This window comes from Pantherophis guttatus, chromosome 4, assembly GCF_059756535.1.
Source record: "Pantherophis guttatus breed Tessera chromosome 4, ASM5975653v1, whole genome shotgun sequence".
NCBI classification, from domain to species: Eukaryota; Metazoa; Chordata; class Lepidosauria; order Squamata; family Colubridae; genus Pantherophis; species Pantherophis guttatus.
Window position 1 is genome coordinate 150984171 of NC_142066.1, and position 25295 is coordinate 151009465.

Below are 25295 nucleotides of genomic sequence, written 5' to 3' on the forward strand. Positions count from 1 at the left end.
AGGTAGATAGTTTCACTATCAAATTCAGAGTTCAGTTTATAGGGTCTGAGTTTTGAACATCTAGGACTTTTATTAAAGTGATACGATATGCTATATTTGCTTTTTCCTTAACCAGCCATTAGGGAACCCGTTGCAAGGCTCATTAAGTTGTGGTAACAGCCAGGTTCAGAGAGCAGATTTAGGACATGAAATGAAGAAACAGAGAAACAAACGAACTCAGAGGACAGGTGAAAAAGCAACATCTCGGCCTAAAAGGAAAAAAAAAGAGGAAGAAGAAAAACAGACTGTTTTTCCTAACACAGAAACTTTCATGCAGTTGAAACAGGTGAGCATTGAAAAGTATAATCCATAATGAAAAGTTTTGGAAGAGGTGGAAAAGAGGCATTGAAAATGTCATATTTGGTTTTTTAGGTATCTGTGTTCTATTTTTACTATGTTTCCTTATTCAAAGCATTTAGTAATACAGGTATGAGCATTTCTAAGTTTCATTTGATACTTACCCACTTCTTGCATTTATTATAAAATATTCCAGAAAGTAGTTTTCTCCTTTGTGAGCCTTCTAATAGATCACTTTTTATTGGATTGATTGATTGCATGCCATCATGTAATCAAATTGATGTTGACTCTTAATAACCACAGAGATGGAAGTCCAAAGGTACTTTTTTCAAGAGGCAACTGGACTTTCATTGTTTTTCTTTGAAGATATTTCACTTCTCATTCAAAAAACGTCTTTGGATCTGAAACAATTATGTTTCTTGGATGAGAAGCAAAATGTTTTCAAGGAAAACAAAGTCCAGTTGCCTCTTGAAAAAGCACTTTTAGGACAACAATGACTTGGATGCCTGAGAATCTTCATAGACACAGAGATAGAACTTTTTTAGGATGATCTGCTCCTGTCCTGACCAATCATTTTTTCAGGTGGTGCACTCAACCATTGTTGTAATAAAAGTCCTTGCTGCTGAGATATGTGACACAAAGGAGAAATGGAATAAAGAATATATTAGTGGAAAAAAAAGTTTGTTTGGAGAAAAGATTAAAGCAATTTTTTGTTATTGTTAATTTTTTACATTAGCAACCGTAAAACTCTTGACAGTTTAGAACAAAACTGCAATCTGGAGATGGGTCTTGATGGAATGGTTATGACGACGACGATGATGAAAGAGTTTTCATTAGATACATTTTCATTGAGAACATTTTGAATCCTGAAAATATGGTATTAAAACCAAGGCTTCCACAACAATTGTTGCATTTAGGAGTCATTATTTCTGGCAAAATTATTTATTTTTTTAAGAACAATGTATAAAAGTTAGGATTTTGCTTAGTATAAGGAAACTCAAATGCTTGTATCTGGATTGCTTAAGCTTATAAAAGTAGCAATCTTCTTACTGTAATTTATCAATTGTGATCAATTATGAATCTTTTCCCCAGCAGCTCTCCTTGCTGCCTTTAATGGAGCCAATGATTGGAATGAGCTTCGCCCATTTTCTCCCGTATGGTAGCAGCCATCAGAGTAGTGGAAGTCGACTTGTGGGAGCTTTCGGTAGTGCTACGCTTGATGGGGTATCTGATTACTATTCTCAGCTAATCTACAAGGTGTATTATTTTTCTATGTAATTCTCTCAAAATTTTATAAGAAAAGTGGGATTCATTATTTTACATACCTCAGGATTTCTTGAGACTGTTCCTCACGTTTTTCATTCTTCCTTCCCATTCACTGAAAAGCTGTAGCATGCTAAAGCCTATACTTAGAGAGCCAGTTTGCTCTAGTAGTTAAAGTATCAAGCTAGAAATCAGGAGATTATGAATACTAGCCCCGCTTTAGGCATGAAAGCTAGCTGGGTGGCTTTGGACCAGTGGCTAGGAGACAGTGAGTTCTAGTCCCATCTTTGGGCATAAAAGCCATCTGTAACTTTGAGCCATTCATTTTCTCTCGGCCTACAATGTCAGGCTCTGACAACAAGCCGTTTGGTCAATTTTGGTTCAATACTTGATTGATCTAAAAAAGTGGGCCCTGCACTTGCAGGAAAACATTAGGAAAAAAGAAAAAAAATGAAAACCTATATTTAACAGTAATCTTTTAATTTGTTTCAAACACATGTACATGTGAAAGTTTTAATCCTACTCTCCATTTATTAACAAATCCACCCTGGATTACTATTTCAAAGACAAAATATTATTAAATAAAAGGTTTAGGTCTATTATGTACAGGGGTAAAATGCTACCGGTTCGGTTCACTCTGGTTTGGGAGAATCAGTAGTGATAAAAACTACCAGTTCGAATGAACCAGTAGTTAAAAAAAGTTGGGCAAACCAATAGTTAGCTACTGCTTCTGTCAAACCGGTAGTTAAAAATACCTCTGAACTGGTATTTCCGACGATCAGCTGTGCAGCGCAGTTTAGCTTGCGCCACATCTGATCCCCCCCGCTTCTACTTACCTTCCCAGGCCTCCTTTTGGTGCGTACTGCGCATGCGTGGCCAGCGAACCGGTAGCAAACTGGTTTGGATTTCACCACTGATTTTGTATAGATTTAAGAGATCATCACAAGGCCCTTCTGTAATTGTTTCTCCTTTTGGAGGTCAGCAAGTGGTAATTGGTGACCAGGAAATTTTCCCAGAATCTATTGTTATGCCCCTTCCAGAAAGCAGCAAAGCCATTCTAGTTTTCAAGGATTTTTTGAAATATCTGAAGTTGATGTTACTCTTGTTCCCATGATGGCTGTTGTTTTTATTTTTCTATTTGTTACTGGTTAATTTACACATGGCTTTTAGAGATATCGAAGCCACTTAACTCAATGATAGGATATGAAATCCCTAACTAAAAAATAAAGATAAATAAAGATGGCAGCATTGCCAGCCGCTGATAACAGAATTGACTACTGCAGATGGAATAAACCTCAATATGTGCTGAATGTGCTATCAAGACTGTAGAAAATGAGATGAAAATCATAGTTCTTTCCCAACGGTGAATTGCATTCATTTCACATTGTGTTTTCTGTACTCCGTCACAACTGTGCGGATGAAATCTCTTCCATGTGTTCTTCCACTGACTTACAATTCATGCATTATAGCTACAATTCCTCCTTTCTTTCTAGAACATTTTACACCTCGCGGGCCAAATCAGGCTGGAGGGGGACAGGGTGACCAGCCCTCTACAACTATCTCAGTTTCTCATATCACCCTTAGGGGAAATTAATTGCCCACTCCTGCTCTAGGGTGTGCATTATGGCCCATGTTCTAAGGAGGCTTTTGCTTTGCTCTTGCATGCTTTTCTGAGGAGTTTGAGTCATTGATAAAAGAATCAACCAATGTGACAGAATGTTATTTAACCCCACAGTTATGTATGGGGTGGGGGTTTTTTTATTCATTAGATACAATTTATCTGGAGAAACTAACCAAGCCACGTCAAAAAAGGGGTGAAACTGGCAAAATAGAATTGTCCCAAAAGGCAAATGAGAAAACTTTATAAACAAATATCTCCCATTCTAATTCTAGGTTAGTTTTTAAAAGAGTGATTGTTGATGTATGCCCATTAACTCATTGGCACAAAGCTTCACTTTCATCAGTGCCGAACTGTTAGCAGAAGATTACTTTAAAATCTGTTCTTGAAGAAGATGCTTTCTTCCCTCATTCTCAGTAAGACCTGGAGAACCAGTTTTCAAACAAAAACAGTATGATTGATTTCTTTCCTTACTTGATATATGCTCTTGATTACCTGGCAAACAGAACATGGAAATTATGATTTGTATTTGTCCTACAAGTAGTGCCAGTCATAATTTTTGTGTTTGGTGAGTAATTGTAAGAAAACTAAAAAAAAAATTGTTACTTTACTATACTAGTAACGATTAATAGTTAGTAGTTACAAAAAATGAAAGCCCTGTTACTTTGTTTGCATAGCACTGAAACCATGGCTTGGTGTTCAGTCTGAACTGAGTTAATATGTATGCATTCTATTTCTATTAGTTAATTTTGTTATTAAATGTGCAGGTTTGCCCAACAATCCTTTGGAAAACTAATTGAAAATATCTTCTCTCGTGCAGCAAAATAATCTCAGTAACCCACCCACACCTCCAGCATCCCTTCCTCCTACACCTCCACCTGTGACTTGCCAAAAAATTGTGAATGGATTTGCAACAACTGAAGAACTTGCCACCAAAGCTGGAATGTTGGGAGGAACTGATGGTAAGATGTTTGCTATCCACATCACTTTGCAGAAAGTCTGCCTATGTGATTGCTAAAAGTCAACAATGACTTGATGGTAATAATCAATAAAACCAGAGTTGCATAATATACATATTATATTCACTCAACTAATTAAAAAAAAGGGAAGACCTCCACCTTGGAAGCCACAAAAGCCAGGACTAATCTATCTTCCAGGGGAAAACTGTTCCATAAATATGAACTCCATCATGGAATATCTCCGAGCTTTAATATCCTGATTTTCTGGGGAAACTGATTAAGAGAAAATGAGGAACAATATGCTTTTTTTCCCAAAGATGTTCTTACTTGATTCTTGTAGGATTCAACCAAGCAAAATTCTTAATGTGTCTTGCAAGACAAATAGGATAAGGTTAATGTATCTCATTCTTCTCTGCCCTTTTCCTCTGCTTCAGCCACCCACTGATCCACCCATCCCCTTCACTTCCCTTTCCTTCAGTGCAACATCCATAATTAAATTCAGCACAGTCCAGGCTAGAAATCAGAAGACTCTTAAGTTCTAGTCCTACTTTAGGCATGAAAGCCGACTGGATGACTTTGAGCTAGTCACTCACTTTCAGCCCAATCCACCTCACAAGGTTGTTGTGGGGAAAATAGGAGGAGGAAGAAGTATTAGGTATGTGCTCTGCCATGCATTGTTTATAAAAATAATAAAGATAGGGTATTAAAATAAATAAATGAATATAAATAATCCAGCTGGTCCAGACTTACTTGCCCTTCCTCTTAGTTGCCCCAAGCATCTTCCTTGCTTCACCTTTCCCCATCTTTGCTGTCTTTACCTTTTCCCTCCTGTAAACCTACCCTGGAACCTCTATGCATCTTCCAAACACATGTTCAGATTCAGGCAAAAGAAACATATTTTGGTCCGCATATGACCTACTCCAAATTGAGTCTGGAATAGCCTACACACAGAATATGTTGGATGTTACTAAATGTTAGCAAAACATTCTCTGGCTCCTCAGAGATGCATGTAAGCTTTCATTAACCCAGTCCAGTCAGGTAGCTGTTTAAAATCATTTGTTTAATCTGTGCATCCTATCTGTTGCCAAAGCTTTAGGTTCAAAGCAGTTTCAGCTGCCTTTCAGGCCACAGGATGATTTGTTAGCCAGGGCCATAATTCAGGGTCCTAAGAGTGTGGATGTCCCTGCTTCTCTTCCAACCCCGCCTCATAACAATCATGAAGAGCTCAGGTAGGTGTCTTTTTTTAAAGGCATTAACATTGTATTGTGCTTAATATTGCTCATGTGTTTTGATACTGAGCAGAATCTGCTGTCCCATAATGATATTTTTGCTATTAAGTTCTTTGATCTATAAATTAAAGGAATATCTGTAATTTATGTCTCAACAAGCCACTCCAAAGACAGCACAATTTGTGAACTTCCAAGAGCTTCAGGCTAGTTCAGCCCATTATTTTTATAGTTCATCCATGTAATGTAGTTTTAAGCATTCAGAATAGTTTTCAGTTTTGATCTATTTTTCCCATTTTTAAAAATCAGAGTTAGACTCTGTTCTGTCAGTGAATGATCTTTGCTGAAAAAGAAAAATGCAATTTCCTGGGACCAGACTACAAAGCTAGTGTTGTCTAGTCCATTTGTATATGTGAACCATACTTACAAATGCCCTGGTTTTGCTGTGTGTCTTAGGATTCAGGATCCTTGTGATGATAGAGAAAGTCCAGATAGCTTTGTTCCTTCTTCTTCTCCTGAGAGCGTCATGGGCATGGAAATAAGTAGATACCCGGATCTGTCAGCAGTAAAAGAAGAGATGCCACAGTCCATTCCATCTCCTGTCATTCCAATTCTGCCAGCCAGTACTGGAAAGGGTAAAGCCAACATTTATTCTGAACAAATATATACTGATTTCTCTAATCCAGTCATGAGATAAGTAGACTTCAATTTTCAGAATTTCCTAGCTAGCATGGCTGTCTGAGGAATTCTGGGAGTTGGAGCCCACACATCTTAAAGTTGCTGAGGTTGGGGAACATTGCAATCTAACCACATTCCAATGTGTCTTCTCTTTAAGTTTCAGAAGCAAAGCAAAATTTCATCAAAATGGAGCCTTGTTCAACTTTCTTCAGTTCTCAGCTTGGACTTGCCCCAAATAACACAGAATCTGGGCTTGTGTCCATTGCCATTACTTTGCATCCTACAGCTGCAGAGGTAAAGGAACCACACCTCTAGATGGACAAGGCTGGGTGCCGTCCTCAGTGTGCTACTGATGTCTTGGTTGCTAATTTTATTTCTACTGCAGTCAGTTGTACTAAATGCTGCTATGCAATTTCAGTATCATTTCATTGAATTGTATATAATAGGGTAATAAAAGCTAAGCTCAATAGCTTTGCTATATGCTGGATAAGAACATTATCCTATTGGCCATTCAATTTCCAGTTCCTTTCCTAATCATTCCAATTTTGTAATTAACTTCTTTTACTGGGTTTTAATTCAAGCTATCCACTGGCACTCCAAAATCCTTTTCTTCATTAGTCGCATGATCATTTCAGATCCCATTAATTTAAAGTTAGGATTTTGTGGACTAAAATACATTATTTTATACATTCTTGTCCTGAATTACATTTATCGATTTCTTACCTGTGTGACCAGTTTGATTTTACCACTCTGAACAATTTGGTATGATCAGCAAAGGTGGCTGCTTACCCTAACCCTGAATCATTTATATCCAAACTGAAAAGCCCCAGCCTTAACTCTGATGTCTTGAAAAACTTTCTGTATGTATTATATGTTAAAACTGCCCATATATTCCTAAAATATTTTCTGATTCTTAATTATTATTTTTTTTATTAAATTTGTATACCGCCCTACTCCCGAAGGACTCAGGGCGGTGAATCACTTGTCAGTATACAGGAGTGCTGATTCTCCTATTCCCTTTCAGCTGAGTTTGCTCACAATCCTTTAATTTTTATTTATGGGAGGATTTTTTTTTTAATTCCAAGCATATAACATCTATTTGACTTATAACAAATTAATGTTGTGGAAGTTGTAGAGTCCTCATAGTCACATGATTATTTATAACGTTCACTGAACCTTCTGATAAAGGCAAGAGGGAAGCCAGCAGGAAGTTGCAAATGGTAATCATGTGATTGTGGGATGCTGCGACACACAGGGGTAACTAGAATGTCCATTGTGATGTGACATTGCCCCTTATGACCACCTTGCTAAGAGATGGGAGTTCCTAGTCCCAATTACGGTTGATAAGTTGTTGTTTATGTTTATTTGATTTATATACCGCCCTACTCCCGAAGGACTCAGGGCGGTGAATAGCCACGGGATAAAACACATAAATACAAAATTTAAAACTGAATAAAACCGAATTAAACAATTTGGCCGAAGACAGATTTAAAACACCCCAATAAATTAAGAACGAATTAAAATTTGCGTTTTAAAAAGGGAAAAATTAGGCCAGGCCAGCCTGATGGAATAAAAAGGTCTTGAGAGCGCCATGGAAGGTGCGTAGATCTGGGATCCTCCATATCTCTGGGGGGAGCTCATTCCAGATAGTAGGTGCCCCCACAGAGAAGGCTCTCCCCCGACATTGTTTGGCCGACGGCACCCGGAGGAGCCCCTCTTTATTAGAGCGTACCGGCCGGTGGGAGGCTACTGGTGGCAGCAGGCGGTCCCGTAGATAACCAGGTCCTAAGCCATGGAGCACTCTAAAGGTAGTAACCAAGACCTTGAAGCGCACACAGAAGACAACCGGGAGCCAGTGCAGCTCGCGCAGGAGAGGTGTTACATGGGAACGCCATGTCGCTCCCATAACCACCCGCACGGCCGCACTCTGCGCCAGTTGGAGCCTCCAGATGCTCCTCAAGGGGAGCCCCATGTAGAGAGTGTTGCAGTAGTCCAGGCGGGAAGTGACGAGGGCATGAGTGACCGTGCATAAGGAGTCCCGATCCAGAAAGGGACGCAACTGGCGAATCAGGCGAACCTGATGAAAAATCCTCCCAGTCACGGCCGTCACATGCTCTTCTAAAGACAGCCATGAATCCAGGAGGACGCCCAAGTTGCTTGCCCTCTCTGTGGGGGCCAGCGATTTGCCCCCAATAGTCAGTGATGGCACCAACTGACTATATCGGGTTGTTGGAAACCACAGCCACTCGGTCTTGGATGGATTGAGCCTGAGCCTGTTTCTCCCCATCCAGATCCACACGGCCTCCAGGCACTGGGACATCACTTCAAGGGCATCGTTGGGTGGTCCGGGGTGGAGATGTACAGCTGAGTATCATCAGCGTACTGATGGTACTTCACCCCGAAACCACGGATGATCTCGCCCAGCAGCTTTACATAAATGTTGAACAGAAGGGGCGAGAGGACCAACCCTTGTGGCACCCCACATATGAGGCGCCTCAGGGTCGACCACTGCCCCCCTGTCAACACAGACTGCAACCGGTCGGAGAGAAAGGAGGAGAACCACTGCAACACAGTGCCCCCCACCCCAACTCTTCCAACTGGTGCAGCATGATACCATGGTCGATGGTATCAAAAGCCGCTGAGAGATCTAATAGGACCAGGACAGAGGAGCAACCTCTGTCCCGAGCCCTCCAGAGATCATCAAGCAACGTGACCAATGCCGTTTCTGTGCTGTACCCAGGCCTGAAGCCCGACTGAAACGGATCCAAGTATGCCGTTTCATCCAGGTGCTGGGGGAGCTGTCGCGCAACCACACTCTCAACAGCCTTCGCCACAAAGCGAAGGTTGGAGACTGGACGATAATTAGACAACACTGCCGGGTACAGGGAAGGCTTCTTGAGGAAAGGCCTCACCACCGCCTCTTTCAAGGCGGCGGGGAAATCACCCTCACTCAATGAAGCATTTATAATCCCCTGGAGCCAACCTCGCGTCACCTCCCAAGAAGCCAGCACTAACCAGGAGGGACACGGGTCCAACAAACATGTGGTCGCGTTCAGTCTACCCAGAATCCTGTCCACGTCGTCAGGAGTCACAGGATCAAACTCATCCCAGATAACATTCTCAAGACCTGCCTCAGTCATCCCCCCTGAAACTACCCAGTCGGAGTCCAGACCTTCCCGAATCTGAGTGATTTTGTCATGCAGATACTGTACAAAGTCCTCGGCTCTACCCTCCAAGGGGTCCTCCCGCACTCCCTGGTGGAGCAAGGAGTGGGTCACCCTAAACAGGGCAGCCGGGCGGTTCTCTGATGACACAATAAGAGCAGCAAAATAATTACACTTTGCTGCTTTTATCGCCACTAGGTAATTCTTAATATGAGATCTTACCAGTGTTCAGTCGGATTCAAAAAGACTGGCCCTCCAACTGCTCTCCAGGCGTCTTTTTCAGCTCTTCATCTCCCTCAGCTCCTCAGTAAACCAAGGGGCCAAGTGAGACCAGCGCCAGGTCGGAGGCCACAAAGGCACGACCCGATCCAAAGCTCCAGTGGCCGCCCTGTCCCAGGCGGCCACTAGGTCTCCAATCGAGGCGTGAGCCAGAGCCTCAGGGAATGGCCCAAGCTCCATCTGGAACCTGTCAGGCTCCATCTGGAACCTGTCAGGCTCCATCTGGAACCTGTCAGGCTCCATCTGGAACCTGTCAGGCTCCATCTGGAACCTGTCAGGCTCCATCAGGTGCCTGGGGCGGAACCATCTTACCGGCTCGCCTCCCTGCGGCGAGGTGAAGCGGTTCGAAGGTCAAGGCAAAGGAGAGAATGATCCGACCATGACAAGGGCTCGGTGACTATATCCCCTATCTTGAGATCACTCAACCACTGTCCAGAGACAAAAACCAAATCCAGCGTGTTTCCCCCCGTGTGGGTAGGGCCATGAATTAGTTGTGTCAGGTCCATAGCCGTCATGGAAACCATGAACTCCTGAGCCACCTCAGACGTCTCACCCACGGATGGCAAGTTAAAATCCCCCATGACCATAAGCCTGGGGATGTCAACTGCCACCGCGGCGATAACGTTGAGTAGCTCAGGCAGGGCTGCTGCCACGTGGCAGGGAGCCAGGTACGTGATCAGCAAACCCATCTGTACCCCATGACCCCACTTCACAAGGAGGGACTCACATCCGGCAGTCTGAGGAACAGTGGCCTCCCTTGGCCTAAGACCTTTAATGACAACCGCAACCCCACTCCCCCCCACCCCTCCCTTGTGACCTCAGTTGATGGAATGCATGGAAACCTGGTGGGCACATTTCAACGAGGGAGACCCCCCTCTCCTGGCCCAACTAGGTCTCTGTAATACCCGCCAGGTCCGCTCCCCCCTCCTGAACAAGATCACAGATGAGGGGGGCTTTATTTACAACAGACCTGGCGTTGCACAACATCAGCCGAAGGCCTAGGCCCTGAGGATCTGTGCAACCTGGGGAAAGAGTAGAGCATTGGGGGCCGGAGCGCGCCACCGCTCGAAGACAGCGAGTACGCGCTCCCGCAACACAATATGGACCCCTGCTCCCGCCATGCCTGCCCCTCCCACCCACAGTACTGATGGCAAAAACATCATCTGGATAAGCTCTAACCCGCTTTTCGACACTGTAACCCTCACCCCCCATAAGTGAGGACTACGTGTATCTTATTAATGACAAAGAAACTATACATTTACTTTTCTCCACTCTAGAATATTGGTAGTGTGGTGGCTGCATTCTCCAATCTTCTGCATGTCAGAATTCCAAACAGCTATGAAATTAGCACTGCATCTGATGTTCCGTCATCCATCGGAATAATGAATCCACACAGAACAAATCCAGCATTTGAGTACAGGCAGCATGTACTACTTCATGGTCCTCAGTCAGGAACCTTCGGCCCTCCTGGACTGACAGGGCCTTACGGACTCAAACCACACAATGCCCCATTTTTATCAAGTGGAAATGGTGAGTCAATGTGTGAGCTGCTAATATTTTGTTAATAAATAAGAAGTTAAACTCAGCATTGAAAATTTAAAAAAGGGATTTCAAGATAAAAACTAAATATTTATTTATTACTTTTTTATTTTTGTCTGTAATATCAATTTAATTCTGATAAAAGATTTGTAGGATTGGTTGTTATTCTGCTTCCAAGGGAACTAATCTGATATCAGTCATTAATCATGATTAGTTCCAAACTGCTACAGAAGTTACTGAAAAAAATAAACACCAAGAAGGACAATGCATAGATAGGTAGTTTTCAACATATAACCTTTTACTTAATGGTTATTAAGCAAAATTAATGGGGAAGCCAGATTCACTTAACAAACATGTTACTAATTTAACAGCTGCAATGATTCATTTAATAATTGTGGCAAGAAAGGTCGTAAAATAGAGTAAATCTCATTTAACGACTGTCTCATTTAGCAAAAATATGGGGCTCAATTGTGGTTGTAAGTCAAAAACTTACTGTAAATTAGGTAGAATGGGATGCATTAAGGATTGGTTATTAACTGATACCGAGACTGTATACAAACAAGTGGCTGTCCAGTCTCTTCTGAAAAACCTCCAGTGATGAAGCACCCACAACTTCTGGTGAGAAGTTGTTCCACTGGTTAATTTTCCTCACTGTTAGGAAGTTTCTCCTTAATTCCAGGTTGCTTCTCTCCTTGATAGATTTCCATTGTTTCATGCCCTGCTTTCAGGGTCTTTGGAGAATAGGTGTACTTCCTCTTCTTTGTCAAGAGGAGAAAAAAGAAGAAATGAAAAAATGGCTAGTAATATTTGAACCCTCTTCCCAGTTGACTGGAAGTCTTGGGAAAGTTTCTGAAGAACCTTTTTTTAATTGGTAAAAGTAAAACTGCTGAACGAACCTGATAATTTGGAGGAGTTTGTGCACGTTCAGAAGAACAGAGAACATAGAAGATAAGCCAGAAGGGAGCTTGGAGATCTTCTAGTCCACCCTTGCTAATGGCAGAAGACCCTATACCATCCCAGACAAATAGTTGTCCAATCTTTTCTTGAAATCCTCCAGTGATGGAACATCCACAACTTCTGAAGACAACTTCAGATTAGCAGTGGACACAACAATTAGTCAGGAAATTCCTCCTTAGTTCTAGGTTGGAGTTTCCATCTGTTATTTCTTGACTTGCCTTCTGGAAACTAGGTGAACCCCCTCTTTGGGGCAGCCCCTTAACTTTTGGAAGACTGCTATTATGTCACCCCGGTCCTTCTCTTTGTTAGACAAGACATAGCTAGTTCCTGCAACCGTTCATCATATGTTTCAGTATCTAATCCCTTTCTCATATCTGAGCCTTTTTAAAAATCATATCAGATTTTCAATCGATTCAATCAGTGGGATTCAGTGATGTTCTGTGTCAATTGAACTCCGAAAAGTTCAGTGAGCCAAATAGATTTGGACTGAATGATTGAACGACCCAACAGATCGGAGCAGAATTGAACTGAATTGATCATCTCTGCGCCAAACTTACAGATACAATTTCAGAACCATCAGTTCAATTCAATTTATTACAGTCGTAGACCAGAGACCAGGTCCCCCATCAACTCTTTCCCAATAGCAATAGCACTTAAGACTTATATACCGCTTCACGGTGTTTTACAGCCCTCCCTAAGCAGTTTACAGAGTCAGCCTCTTGCCCCCAATAATCTGGCTCCTCATTTTTCCGACCTCGGAAGGACCTTACCAGGCTCAGCCTTGAGCCTGGTGAGAAGCGAACTGCTAATAGTGGGCAGAGTTAGCCTGCAATTCTGCATGCTAACCACTGTGCCACCAGGGTACTTAGTAACGATAAGAGGACATTAATGCATATGAATAAAGTTGTGGTGTAACTGAAGGCCAAATACAGCTTTTTAGGCTGGGGCCTCGGCATCCATATTTTTCAATGAGACAGACCAAGCCTGGAAGACCATTTTAAGTACAATTTATCAGAATATTCTGACCAAAGGGATTCCTCTCATTGGAAGAGGGAGCCCAGATCCTTAGCTTACATTCCATTTGATAGCTAAGACATCAAAGAAAATGCAAGAGAAAAGGGGATTGGACAGGAGAAAACAGCAGTCTCCAATCTTTCCAGCTTGGTGGCTCTGCCTGGTGCGGTGTGTGTGTGTGAGTGAGTGTGTGTGAGTGAGTGAATGTGTGTGTGAGTGTGTATGTGTGAGTGGCAGGCATACGCACCTGCGTACAGCTCCATTTTTAGAGTGGAACTTCACTGTGGGCTTGTCAACCATTCATTTCTCCCCTGCAGCCCAGTTTTCAACAGGCCATGGCCCAGTACTTTCTACAGTAAATCAGTTACATGTAGTCAAACATGTTACATGTATGTCCATCTAAATGAGATCTGACATCAGAAGGGGCATAAAATTTAAGATGTTTACAAGGAAAAAGGTTTCTTGGAGTTGGTGAAGGGACAGACCAGATGCCAATTAGCACTGACAAGCTTTCTTTTAGCAGAAGATTTTCTCTGGACATCCCCTTATCTTTTCAGTTTAGAGATGTTAGAAGCTGTCAATCAATCCATACAGCAACAGGATAAAAAGTTTTCTTACATTCCAGTCTCTAATGGTTTGATAAAGCCTTACCGCCACTTTAAAAGAGAGAAAAAGAAGTCCAGTTAAAATACAAAGTAACTATGTTAGTTAATAAGTTATAAAGCCATTCACTTGTGCCCCTCACAACCAACAAGATTCCTTTTTTGGATTACTCATCCGATCATTCAGAGTGATACCCATCACCTCTTTCCTTCCTGGTCCATGCACTCTTTTCCATCAAATCCCTTCGTTTGGATCCGACAGGGTCCCATCAGATGATGTGCCTTAATGGAGGGGACTGGGGGATACAGACTAGACAGCATCATCACCAGATGGATTCATAACTGGCTAACCAACCGCACTCAACATGTAGTCCTCAATGGAACTGCATCTACATGGAAAGAGGTATGCAGTGGGGTACCCCAGGCCTCTGTTTTAGGCCCAGTACTCTTCAACATATTCATCAATGATTTAGACAAGGAGATAGATGGGGAACTCATCAAATTTGCAGAAGACACCAAGCTAGCAGGAATAGCCAACATTCCAGAAGATAGTCTGAAGATACAGAAAGATCTTGATAGACTTGAACATTGGGCCTTATCGAACAAAATGAAATTCACTGGTGAAAAAATTAAGGTTCTACATTTAGGCAAGAAAAACCAAATGCACAGGTATAGTATAGGTGGTACCTCACTCAATAGTAGTAACTGTGAGAGGGATCTTGGAGTCCTAGTGGACAACCATTTAAATATGAGCCAGCCCTGTGCTGCAGGTGCCAAAAAAGCCAACACAGTTCTAAGCTGCATAAACAGGGGGATAGAATCAAGATGATGTAAAGTTAATACCACTTTATAATGTCTTGGTAAGGCCACACTTGGAATGCTGCATCCAGTTTTGGTCGCCATGATGTAAAAAAGATGTGGAGACTCTAGAAAGAGTGCGGAGAAGAGCAACAAAGATGATTAGGGACTGGAGGCTAAAACATAAAGAACAGTTGCTGGAACTGGATATGTCTGGTCTGATGAAAGGAAGGATTAGTGGTGACATGATAGCAGTCTTCCAATATCTTGGAATAGGAAGAGGGAGCCAAGCTATTGGCAAGAACAACTTGCCTCCAAGAAGTTGTAAATGCTGCAACACTGGAAATTTTCAAGAAGAGATTGAATAACCATTTGTCTGAAGTTGTGTAGGGTTCCCTGCCTAAGCAGGGGGGTGGACTAGAAGACCTCCAAGGACCCTTTCAATTCTGTTATTTTAATTCCTGAGGAACCATCTTAGTCCCCCCACTCAGTCTGATAGAGGGGCCATACTCCAAATCCCCTCAGCTAAGGAACTGTGGCTGTTGGAATATAGGAGAACAGCCTTTTCTGCCATGGCACCTAATCTTTGAAACATTATTCCCCTTGAGGTGAAATCTGCTTACCCTGTGCCCCCCTTGGCCTACTGAAAGGGTCTGAAGAGCTAGTTCTGTCAACTAGCTTGGCACCCTGATAGGGCATCTCATTTAGGGCGCGGCTAGTAGACCAATCGAAGATTCCACCTCCACTCCGTGTGTACATCGGTTGTTTTATTCACTTTGTTGTTAACTTAGTGTTCTAACTTTGCTGTCCAGTGTTTTGATCTTTTGACATTTTTACTGTTTTATATCATTATTTATAACATTGTGAGCTGCCTAATGTCTCTTGATAGTGAGATGGGTGGCATATAAATTTAATTTATATTAAATAAATTTATTTAAATTTATTTAAATAAATATATAGGGGCCTGGTGGCTCAGCAGACTAAAAGCATTGTGATTAACACCAGCTGTCTGCAATTACTGTAAGTTCGAATCTCACCAGGCTCAAGGTTGACTCAGCCTTCCATCCTTTCTAAGGTAGGTAAAATGAGGACCCAGTTTGTGGGGGCAATAAGCTGACTTTGTATAAATATACAAAAGGATGAAGGCTATTGCTTAACGCATTGTAAGCCGCCCTGAGTCTCCGGAGAAGGGCGGCATATAAATCAAATTTAAATTTTTTTTAATTTAGTGATAATGGAGCAGGTATTTGTAGGGATAAGAATATTTACAGTATAATGATGCATACATTAAAATAATTTGTATTCTTCTCATCTTCAGTTTTGGCAGGATATAAAGCACAAAGTCCAAATGTTGCCGATGGTTTGGCATTAAGGTCACAGTGGTGTTCTCATTGTAAAGTGGTAGTACTGGGCAGTGGAGTACGAAAATCTTTCAAAGAACTGCATTTCCTGAAACAGGTATATCTGTAATGACCTCCATTTTTAATTGTGATTTCCCTTATAGCAGGGGTGTCAAACTCGCGTCAACACAGTATCGCAACTTTTTTCCCTTTCGCTAAACCAGGTGTGGATGTGGCCAGCACACGACGCATCCAGCCTGTGGGCTGCGAGTTTGACAGCCCTGCCTTATAGTATTAAGGGTACAAGAGGGTTGGGAATATTCTGTTTCTTGCTGACTATGTTCCAGCAGATAAAATTTGAAATCAATTGAATGCTCTCTATTTTACCTGAATAAAACTTGAAATTTATCAGATATTCCAGGGATAGGGCACAACAAAGAATCAAAGCAAGCTCCTTTTTTTTAATCCAAGGCCATCAAACCAGGTGGAGAGGGGGAGGCCATGCTAACTACTGCCCAGTGACCAACTTGCATTGATATTGACTAAGAGGATTGTTTTCAAAATGTTTTTCAAGAACTTATAGGAAAAAAAGTTGTTGTTTTTTCTGTCCTACCTTCTTCTATCTGTATTGCAAGCTATACGTCTTCAACAGAAGGCACTACATAGTCCATCCACATGACCTCTAACTGAAATTATGCATTTTAATAAAAGTATTGCTATGTCCAGGATTCTACTACACTCTTACCTTACCTGGTCTACGGCAGTAGCAGTAAAAACATGATGAAGCCCAGCTGCATTAGTACTTATTTTGAAAGGGGAAGGGCATGGAAAACAGTTCAGTCATAATCCACAAAACAAAAGTGCATTTCAGGGCTCAAAATACTTCAGACTGTTTAAGACAATGCTGTCCTTTTGATCAAGTACAGAATGATGAGAATATCCATTTTGAGCTCAGAAAGTTTTTCACACCTGAGGTGTTAGAACTCTTGTTCAAATATGCTGGCTGGGGAAATTGGGAAGTGAAAGTTCAAGTATCTTAAAATGCCAAGGTTGAGAAAACTGTCTATTGCTGCTTGTTTTGCTTTATTTAATGTAAAAATTTGCTCTTTTAACAGTAAATGATCTCTGATAGTGCAGGAATGTTTTATATAGCACTGTTATTTATTTTCTTTTAATCTGCATCATTTCTTTCATTTAAGTGGCATAAAAATAGAAATAGTTCTGTGTATTCTCAGCATAAATACCAAAATATTCCAAAATAATTGGCATGTCTTCAATTTCCTACCATCTATTAATTTTTATTTGACCTGAGATTATGTTTACTACTAGTTAACAATGAGCTAAGCAAATAATCATAAGACAATATATTTATTTCTTTTTTTTATTAATACATTTAACTATTCTGTATGTTGGAGAGCAAATTTTATTTGTTATAAATGTATGTTATTAGTGAAATCTTTAAGAATGATAGTGTTGAATGTTTTTCTAGTCCAACCTAAAATAAATTTCTCAAACAAAATCATGTTTTAATATAAGCTTCCTACAGATATTGAAGAGCTTGATGTTTCTATCATTATTTTATTGTTTTGTCTGGGGTTTTTTATTTTTAGGATTCCAAGGAAAAGTCTGAGAGAATAGAGAAAGACATTGTCTTCTGTAGTAACAATTGCTTAGTTCTTTATTCAGCCTCCATGCAAGCAAAAAATTCAGAAATCAAGGTAAATACTTACCACATACTTGCAATGACACTGCTTTAATATAAAATTTTAATAAAAAATTGTCTAGAAGATCAAGAGCAATGCAGATTGTTTAACATACATTTATTTGTTTTTCATTTTTTTCATCAATCTGCAGTAAAGATTCACCTTTTTTCACATAGGACCTGTATATATGTTTTAAAGTGTTTCCAAATATGAAAACTATATATTATATATAATTATATATGAATCTATTTTGGAGGGAAAATTTGGACTCTTTAAGATATAATTATTTTAATTATATTCTAGATTTTATATAAAGTGGATCTCTTCAAACATTTACTGCACATCTCAAAGCACTTCACTCATACCTTACAAGATTTTGCAAATAATGTTGGGATCTGTCATACTAATGGGAAAATATAACTGGTACACTAGAATTTCATTAAATAAAAGTGGGTTAAAAGTTATAAATAAATTAAATTACTTCAGATTGTCATTCCCTCTCACACACAGTGTTTAATAAGAACACTCAGATTTGCCTCTATCAATAAAATAGATGCTGCTGACATTAATCTGTCTTCAACAGATCGGACTGTACATGACAAAGAAAGAATATAATATGGATATATAACTGTCTATTCAGATATCTTTTGCATTTTCTAAACCTGGTCCAAGATAAATTGAAATCCCAATTTACAATGATAGAATGATAGCACAAGCTTATGCTTTGTATCAAGATTTTATATGTACATTTCAAAACCAGAGATCCTTTTGGTTAAGAAGCTATTTGCAATTTTATTTCCTTAAACATTATTTTAATATTCTCAGCTCTGAATTTTAAAACTACTCAGTTTTGCAAAGTGATTATTAAATCATGCAAACTTCTATTACTTAGTACAAAACTGTGATCTAGTTCCAATAATGCATGCACATAACTTTTGCTGTGAATCTCTCTTCAACTGCTGTTCTGATTATTTCTCAGGAATCCGTCCCTCCTGAAATCCAATTTTCAATGAAAGAACCTCCAAAAGGTTTCCACCAATATAGTACAAACATCTCCACATTTGATGTTCACTGCCTCCCTCAACTGCAGGAAAAAAATTCTCCCCCCTCATCACCCCTTATTATTTTTCCTCCTGCCTTTGAAGCAGCCAAAGTGGAGCCCAAACCAGAAGAACTTAAGGTAACCGTGAAATTGAAACCCCGCTTAAGAACTGTTCCCAATGGCCTTGATGACTGTCGGCCAGTGAACAAGAAATGGAAAGGAATGAAATGGAAAAAATGGAATGTACAGATTGTGATTCCTAAAGGAACATTCAAACCCACTTGTGAAGAGGAGATAGATGAGCTTCTCAAGAAACTGGGCACAACCCTTAAACCTGATCCTGTCCTGAAAGACTACCGAAAATGTTGCTTCTGCCATGAAGAGGGCGATGGGCTAACTGATGGACCGGCCAGGCTTCTGAATCTGGATTTAGACCTCTGGGTTCATTTGAACTGTGCTCTTTGGTCTACTGAGGTCTATGAGACACAAGCTGGTGCCTTAATCAATGTTGAGCTAGCTCTGCGAAGGGGCTTGCAAATGAAATGTGTGTTCTGCCACAAGATGGGTGCTACCAGCGGCTGCCACAGGTTAAGGTGCACCAATGTTTATCACTTCACCTGTGCCATTAAAGCACAATGCATGTTTTTCAAAGACAAAACTATGCTTTGCCCAATGCACAAACCGAAGAGCACTCATGAGCAAGAACTCAGTTATTTTGCGGTCTTCAGGCGAGTCTACGTCCAGCGGGACGAAGTCCGACAGATTGCTAGCATCGTACAGAGGGGGGACCGTGAGCACACTTTCCGGGTGGGGAGCCTGATCTTCCACAGTATTGGTCAGCTGCTGCCCCACCAGATGGTTGCCTTCCACTCTTCAAAGGTGCTCTACCCGGTGGGGTTTGAGGCCAGCCGGTTGTATTGGAGCATACGATACACTAACCGCCGTTCCCGCTACCTGTGTTCCATTGAAGAGAAGGATGGCTTTCCCTTGTTTGTGATCAGAGTGATTGAGCAAGGACACGAAGATATGATTCTGACTGGCCTGACTCCAGAAGGTAAATTAAAACCCGGGAACCCTAGTTGAGCTAGGCCAGGATGATCTGATTGAATTGATAGGCACTGATGTTTAAAATACCCAGAGGAAAGCCGCTTGCCTATTTCTGAGATAGTCTTTCTAAGCAGTGCATTTATTTACTTTCACTTCATGAGAAAAAAAACAAATACTTTTTATATTACAAAATGGAGAAACCATAAATGATGACAAGGTGTAATATGTCATGAATCTGAGGGTATATTTACCTACTTTTAAGAACAGCTAAGGACCAGATGGTTTTTACTATGTCCTGATATGTAAAACTCAAAATGGGTGTGTTTTCTTTTCAATATTACTGTACCTTCTTTATGGTCATGTGGCATTTTCTGGAAGCTGAAAGCAAAACCAGCTAAAATCATATCACCAGGTTTTGATTATCTTGCTTTGGAAGGTTCCCATTCCAGCATTTAAACTCCACTATACCCCTCAGGCCTTTAAGAAAACCCCTAGCCAGGAGAAGATTGCTTGAGAATTCTGATCTTGATTTAATACTAGGTTAGGAATGTATGTAGACCTGGAAAGCAAAATTATTGAAGAATTCATCCCAATAATATGTAAGGCTATTTCCCATGATACATATTTTTAGAAAACGTTAATTATCATTGTCACTGTCATTTGTGTTCGCATTTTAATTTGCAACATCTGACCAAAATAAATAATACAATGAATATAGCCTTTCTTGCAGAAATATCCACCTTTAAAACCTGTTTTGGGGAGGCATATAACTATAACCTCTTAAGCCTTGTCCTCTGTATTTTATATTCATTCCAGCATTATTTCCAAAGCAGATATAAAATCGAGTCTGGTGGACCTCTAATTCCTACAATAAATTTCCTACCCTAACCATAAATAATGTCCTAATAATAAATAGAGCAAAGCATTCAGTTCTCTTTCTGTATTTCCATTGTTTATTGTATTTTTCCCTGTACAGATGTTTGGGATAAAATCCTTGAGCCTGTTGCATCTATACGGAAAACCTCCGAAATGCTCCAGCTATTCCCTGTATATCTCAAGGGCGAAGATCTTTTTGGACTGACTGTCTCTGCAGTGGCTAGAATAGCTGAATCAGTGAGTGTTTGGGCGATGGGGCCAGGCTGAATCTTCATCCATTCTTGCTTAGTAATAATCAGAATTTGGCATTTGTGGCAATTGTTTATAGAATATATTAGAGAAGAGTGCTGTAGTTGGAACAGCAGAACTTAACAAAAGCTGAAATTCATCCTTAGAACAAATAAATATAGAGAGACAGATACACAGACATACACAAGCATATACACACAAGCATATCCTTCTTTCTGTTCTGTTGAGATAAATCGGAGCCCCTTCCCTTGGCTGGTGGTGTAGTGGCAGTGGGAATGTAAAGAAAGAAAATAAATCCAGGTGTGTAGTTTCCAACTGCCAGAGTTGCTCGGCAGTAATGGCATATACATTTAGTAAATAAATAATCCTCCCCACAATCTCCAGCGGCACAGAATGTACCAGCCCTAAAATATTTCTCATCTCGGGAACATTTTACCCTGAAGTAAACTCCTTTCTTCTATATTAAACTATGGGCCAAATTTAATTATTTTAAATCTATTTTTAATCGCACTTTATGTATAAATGTTTTATTTTGGCTGTTCACCGCCCTGAGTCCGAAAGGAGAAGGGCGGTATAGAAATTTGAATAATAAATGAATAATAATAACTATTATAGTTGAAACCTGTAGACTGCTGAAGAAAAATGAGAATTGGTCTTTGTGCTGCTACCTGTTTGGAGCTCTCTGTTCTTAAAGAGAATAAAAGAAAAACAGGAAACAGTTTTATGCACTCTTTGTACTTCTTTCATCAGTGTGAAGAAGATGGTTTTGTTTCAAGTATCAAGAGTTGTTCTTTTGGCTCTTCTGCAATTTCACTGACCCGGATTTCTTTGTATTACAGCTTCCTGGGGTTGAGGCCTGTGAGCGTTACACCTTCCGTTACGGCCGAAACCCACTCATGGAGCTGCCTCTCGCCATCAACCCCACTGGCTGCGCTCGTTCTGAGCCCAAAATGAGCAGCCATGTCAAGAGGTTTGTGTTAAGGTATTTTCTTTTAAATTCACATAGTACAGCCCAGGGTTTATAGGCTACGTAGGATACTTGTGCTTCTGTGTGCTGCTTACAAACCCTGCTGTCTTTGGCTGTGTATGTGGCCCGTCCGAGTTGGGGCAGCTGCTTTAATGTCTCTGCTAGGTGGCTTTGAATGTCTGTTTACCTAGGAGCTATTTTATTATTCAAAACATTACAACATTCAGAGAGATCTTCAGTTTTCCTTCTCTGTTTCTTCTGTTCTGTGACCCTTTGGTACAGGCCTCATACCTTGAATAGCACCAGCACTTCAAAGTCATTTCAGAGCACAGTTACAGGAGAACTAAATGCACCTTACAGTAAACAGTTTGTTCATTCAAAGTCTTCTCAGTATCGGAAAATGAAGACTGAATGGAAGTCCAATGTCTACTTGGCACGGTCACGTATTCAGGTCAGTTTGGACCAGGAAAGTATCCACTATATTTTTGTATTGAAAATACCAGATGTGTTTAAAAATAACATTTGTTTAATAAGCATATTTTATATTTATTATTTGTTTCATTTACATATTCATGCTAATTTATCCTTCATTGAAACTCACTATTTGTTTATTTATTTATTACTAGCATCTGTATATTGCCTACTTGAACAACTCCATTAAATTGCAAGTGATTAATCTCCATTGAACATAGTGGGACTTTTCTCTCAGTACAAGTAGTCCTCTACTTAGGACCGGTCACTTAGCTACCATTTTGAAGTTATGAAGAACCTTCCTGTAGCCACTTATGACCTGGTTTCAAAGTTCTGATGACCCGTGTTCCCCCTCCCCGGTGATCACGATTATATTTCATGCACTTGGCATTTATGGTCACTTGCGTCATCCCATGGTCACGTGACCACTATTTAATCCCCCCCCCCAAATAAACCACCCTTTACCTCTTGTTTTTGGCAAAAAAACCATCCATTGGGTACAATGGGTTTGCTGTGGCACTCACTTTATGACTTTGGCATTCTTTAAAGTCGTAAAATTGGCACAATCATGTGGTGACCTGCTTAGTGACCACAATTTATTCCCTTAATTCCAGGTTCAATTACTGTCGTAAGTCAAGGACTACCTGTAATCATTGTAGCATTAGTTGAAAAGAATTGTAGGATTGTTAAAATATCTTAAAATAGACATGCTGAGATTTTGAAACCTATTTAAATCAGCAGAAGAGGCCAGTGATGTGCTCTATTACCAAATCATTCCTGCCTTTTCAGGGCCTGGGTTTATATGCTGCTAGAGACATTGAAAAGCACACTATGGTAATTGAATATATTGGAACCATCATTCGCAATGAAGTAGCCAACAGGAAGGAGAAGCTTTATGAATCTCAGGTATTCCTTAAAACAAGAAACATTTGTGTTTCAAGCTTTGTGAGACATGGAGGATCTAAGAGTTCCATGGGTTTCATTAAGGCCTTTGGTGTTAATTACAACTTTAGAAGTTTTTAAATATAGGTTTTCATATAGATTTTAATACTATTTGTATTTTCATTGATAACATCATCCTAAGTGCCCTAAATAAGGGAAAGGCTAGCTGTCTGACTGACTGGTTATCTCTTTTTCTCTTCATCATCCATCCATCCATCCATCCATCCATCATCTATCAGTCTATATCTTTATCTCACTATCTGTCTTATCTATCTTGAAGCACCAGGTGTATGTGTGCGTGTGTGCATGTTTTTAAGTGTTCAGATAAAGGAAGTTTTTTGTGAACCAGCCATAGTAACATTTGATTCTTTCACTTATAGAGGCTAAATGTGACTATGATTAAGTTATGTTTGAGCCTTCCTTGGAATTTCATTTTTGGTGTTTCTATTCTTAAAATCCTAACAAGAATGCTACTGTTTTGGAAAAGACCTTAAGGTTTCCAATGTTTTAATAAACTTTTGGATTGTAATTACAATTCAGGAATGGCTACATATCATGTCTTTGAATATTGATACTTGTTATGCTGGCTTAGTCCTTTTTCCCCCCTCCTTTCTGGTTTCCTGCCTACAGAATCGTGGAGTGTACATGTTCCGCATTGATAACGATCATGTCATTGATGCCACATTGACTGGAGGTCCTGCAAGGTAGGTAGTTCTAGAAGGAAACTAGTGCTGGATTAAATGTAAAGGTTTCCCCGTCCAACCATGTCCAATTCTAGGGGGTGGTGCTCATCTCCATTTCTTGGTTGAGGGAACCAGTCTTTCTGGAAGAGATTTTCCATGGTCATGTGGCCAGCATAGCTATAGGCCAAAGGCGCATGGAACACTGTTCCCTTCCCAGCACCTATTAATCTATTCACATTTGCATACCTTCGAATTGCTAGGTGGGCAGGAGCTGGAACAGGAAGGGGTAGCTCACCCTGTTGTGTGGAAGTCGGGTCTTGAACTCGGGCTGTCAGTTCTCCAGCTGACATGCTAAGCATCTTTAATGGCTGAGCCGTCGTGCCCCAGTGTCGGATTAGAATGGGTCAAATTCAGCCTTGGAAGCTCACTAGGTGCCTTTGTGCCAGGCACACTATCAGCCAATTATCTGCACGGGATAATTGTGGGAAAGATTGGAGGAAGGTATGCTGTATATGCCACCCTGGGTTCCTGACATCCATGACCTGTTTATTTTTGAAAAAAAAACTTCACTTGAAACCATTTTTTCCACAGCAGCCTAAGTTGGTATTGTCTTTATCACCAGTAGTATCTTCCTACTATATTGCAACCTTGTTGTCACATTTCCTAACTTTAAATAGATAATTTTATCTTTTGTTGCTCGAAGTATCGTATAGTAAAATTATTGTACAATATATATTTACACTTCTCTCCCCTACCTTATAGGTACATTAACCATTCCTGTGCACCCAACTGTGTGGCTGAGGTGGTAACCTTTGAACGGGGACATAAAATCATAATTAGCTCTAACCGGAGAATCCAGAAAGGGGAAGAGGTATGGTGTATATGGCTTTTAGTACCATGCATATATTCATATACTGAATATTCTGCTGCTTCTTTTTGCAAAGAACAAAATACTTGGTATTGATGGCTGGTAGAGAGATTCTTGCTCTCTAGGCTGAAGGCAAAAGTCTGTAGGAACCTTTGAGTTTGCTCTCTAAGAGGAAGCAGTTTCCCATCTGATTTTATTTAGTTATTTATTGAAGGCTGGCATGTTTAGGATCTGGAGGGAATTTTTTTTGGCAGAAGACCCTTTAGCAGCTGGAGCAATTTGCCCTTTGTTAAAATGCAGGCCAAAGACATTGTTTGGGGTGGGAGTAGGGAGTTGGTATCAATGAACCGAGATTGAACTAACACCTTAATGAAATAATAATATGTTAAGAAAAAACAGAAGCAAACTTTGTCCAAGAAATAATAAGGAAGGACCTGCATTATATCCAAAAGTTCCAGAACTAAAAGCAATATTCTAGGGTAGTCTCGAAACTCATTGTCTTTTAAGACAGTTGTTACAATGCCCCTTATAGGGTTGGGTTGTTTATAGCAACCGGCTTGATCTAGCAATTAAGGCTCCAGGCTAGAAATAAGGTGGTGAGTTCTAATCCTGCCTTAGGCATGAAAGCCAGCCAGGGGACTTTCCCTTTTTCTCAGCCCAGCCCACCTCACAGG

At 40.5% G+C, this 25295-nt stretch overlaps 1 protein-coding gene across 15 annotated transcripts in view; it reads left to right on the forward strand.

The window, feature by feature from the left end:
- The window catches only part of KMT2C (lysine methyltransferase 2C), a 174200-nt gene that overhangs the window by 146746 nt on the left and 2159 nt on the right, over positions 1-25295 (forward strand). For 11 of the 15 annotated variants that reach the window (XM_034401683.3, XM_087893077.1, XM_034401682.3 and 8 more), the window contains 16 exons: positions 116-325; positions 1429-1593; positions 4038-4179; positions 5267-5405; positions 5859-6037; positions 6238-6374; positions 10801-11053; positions 15752-15891; positions 17384-17491; positions 18456-19572; positions 20542-20678; positions 21530-21672; positions 21940-22108; positions 22918-23034; positions 23701-23774; positions 24516-24624. In XM_034401683.3, the coding sequence (XP_034257574.2) occupies positions 116-325; positions 1429-1593; positions 4038-4179; positions 5267-5405; positions 5859-6037; positions 6238-6374; positions 10801-11053; positions 15752-15891; positions 17384-17491; positions 18456-19572; positions 20542-20678; positions 21530-21672; positions 21940-22108; positions 22918-23034; positions 23701-23774; positions 24516-24624 (3339 nt within the window). The remainder of the gene's footprint in view (positions 1-115; positions 326-1428; positions 1594-4037; positions 4180-5266; positions 5406-5858; positions 6038-6237; positions 6375-10800; positions 11054-15751; positions 15892-17383; positions 17492-18455; positions 19573-20541; positions 20679-21529; positions 21673-21939; positions 22109-22917; positions 23035-23700; positions 23775-24515; positions 24625-25295) is intronic. The other 4 variants (XM_034401689.3, XM_034401688.3, XM_034401690.3 and 1 more) reach the window with 4 other exon arrangements.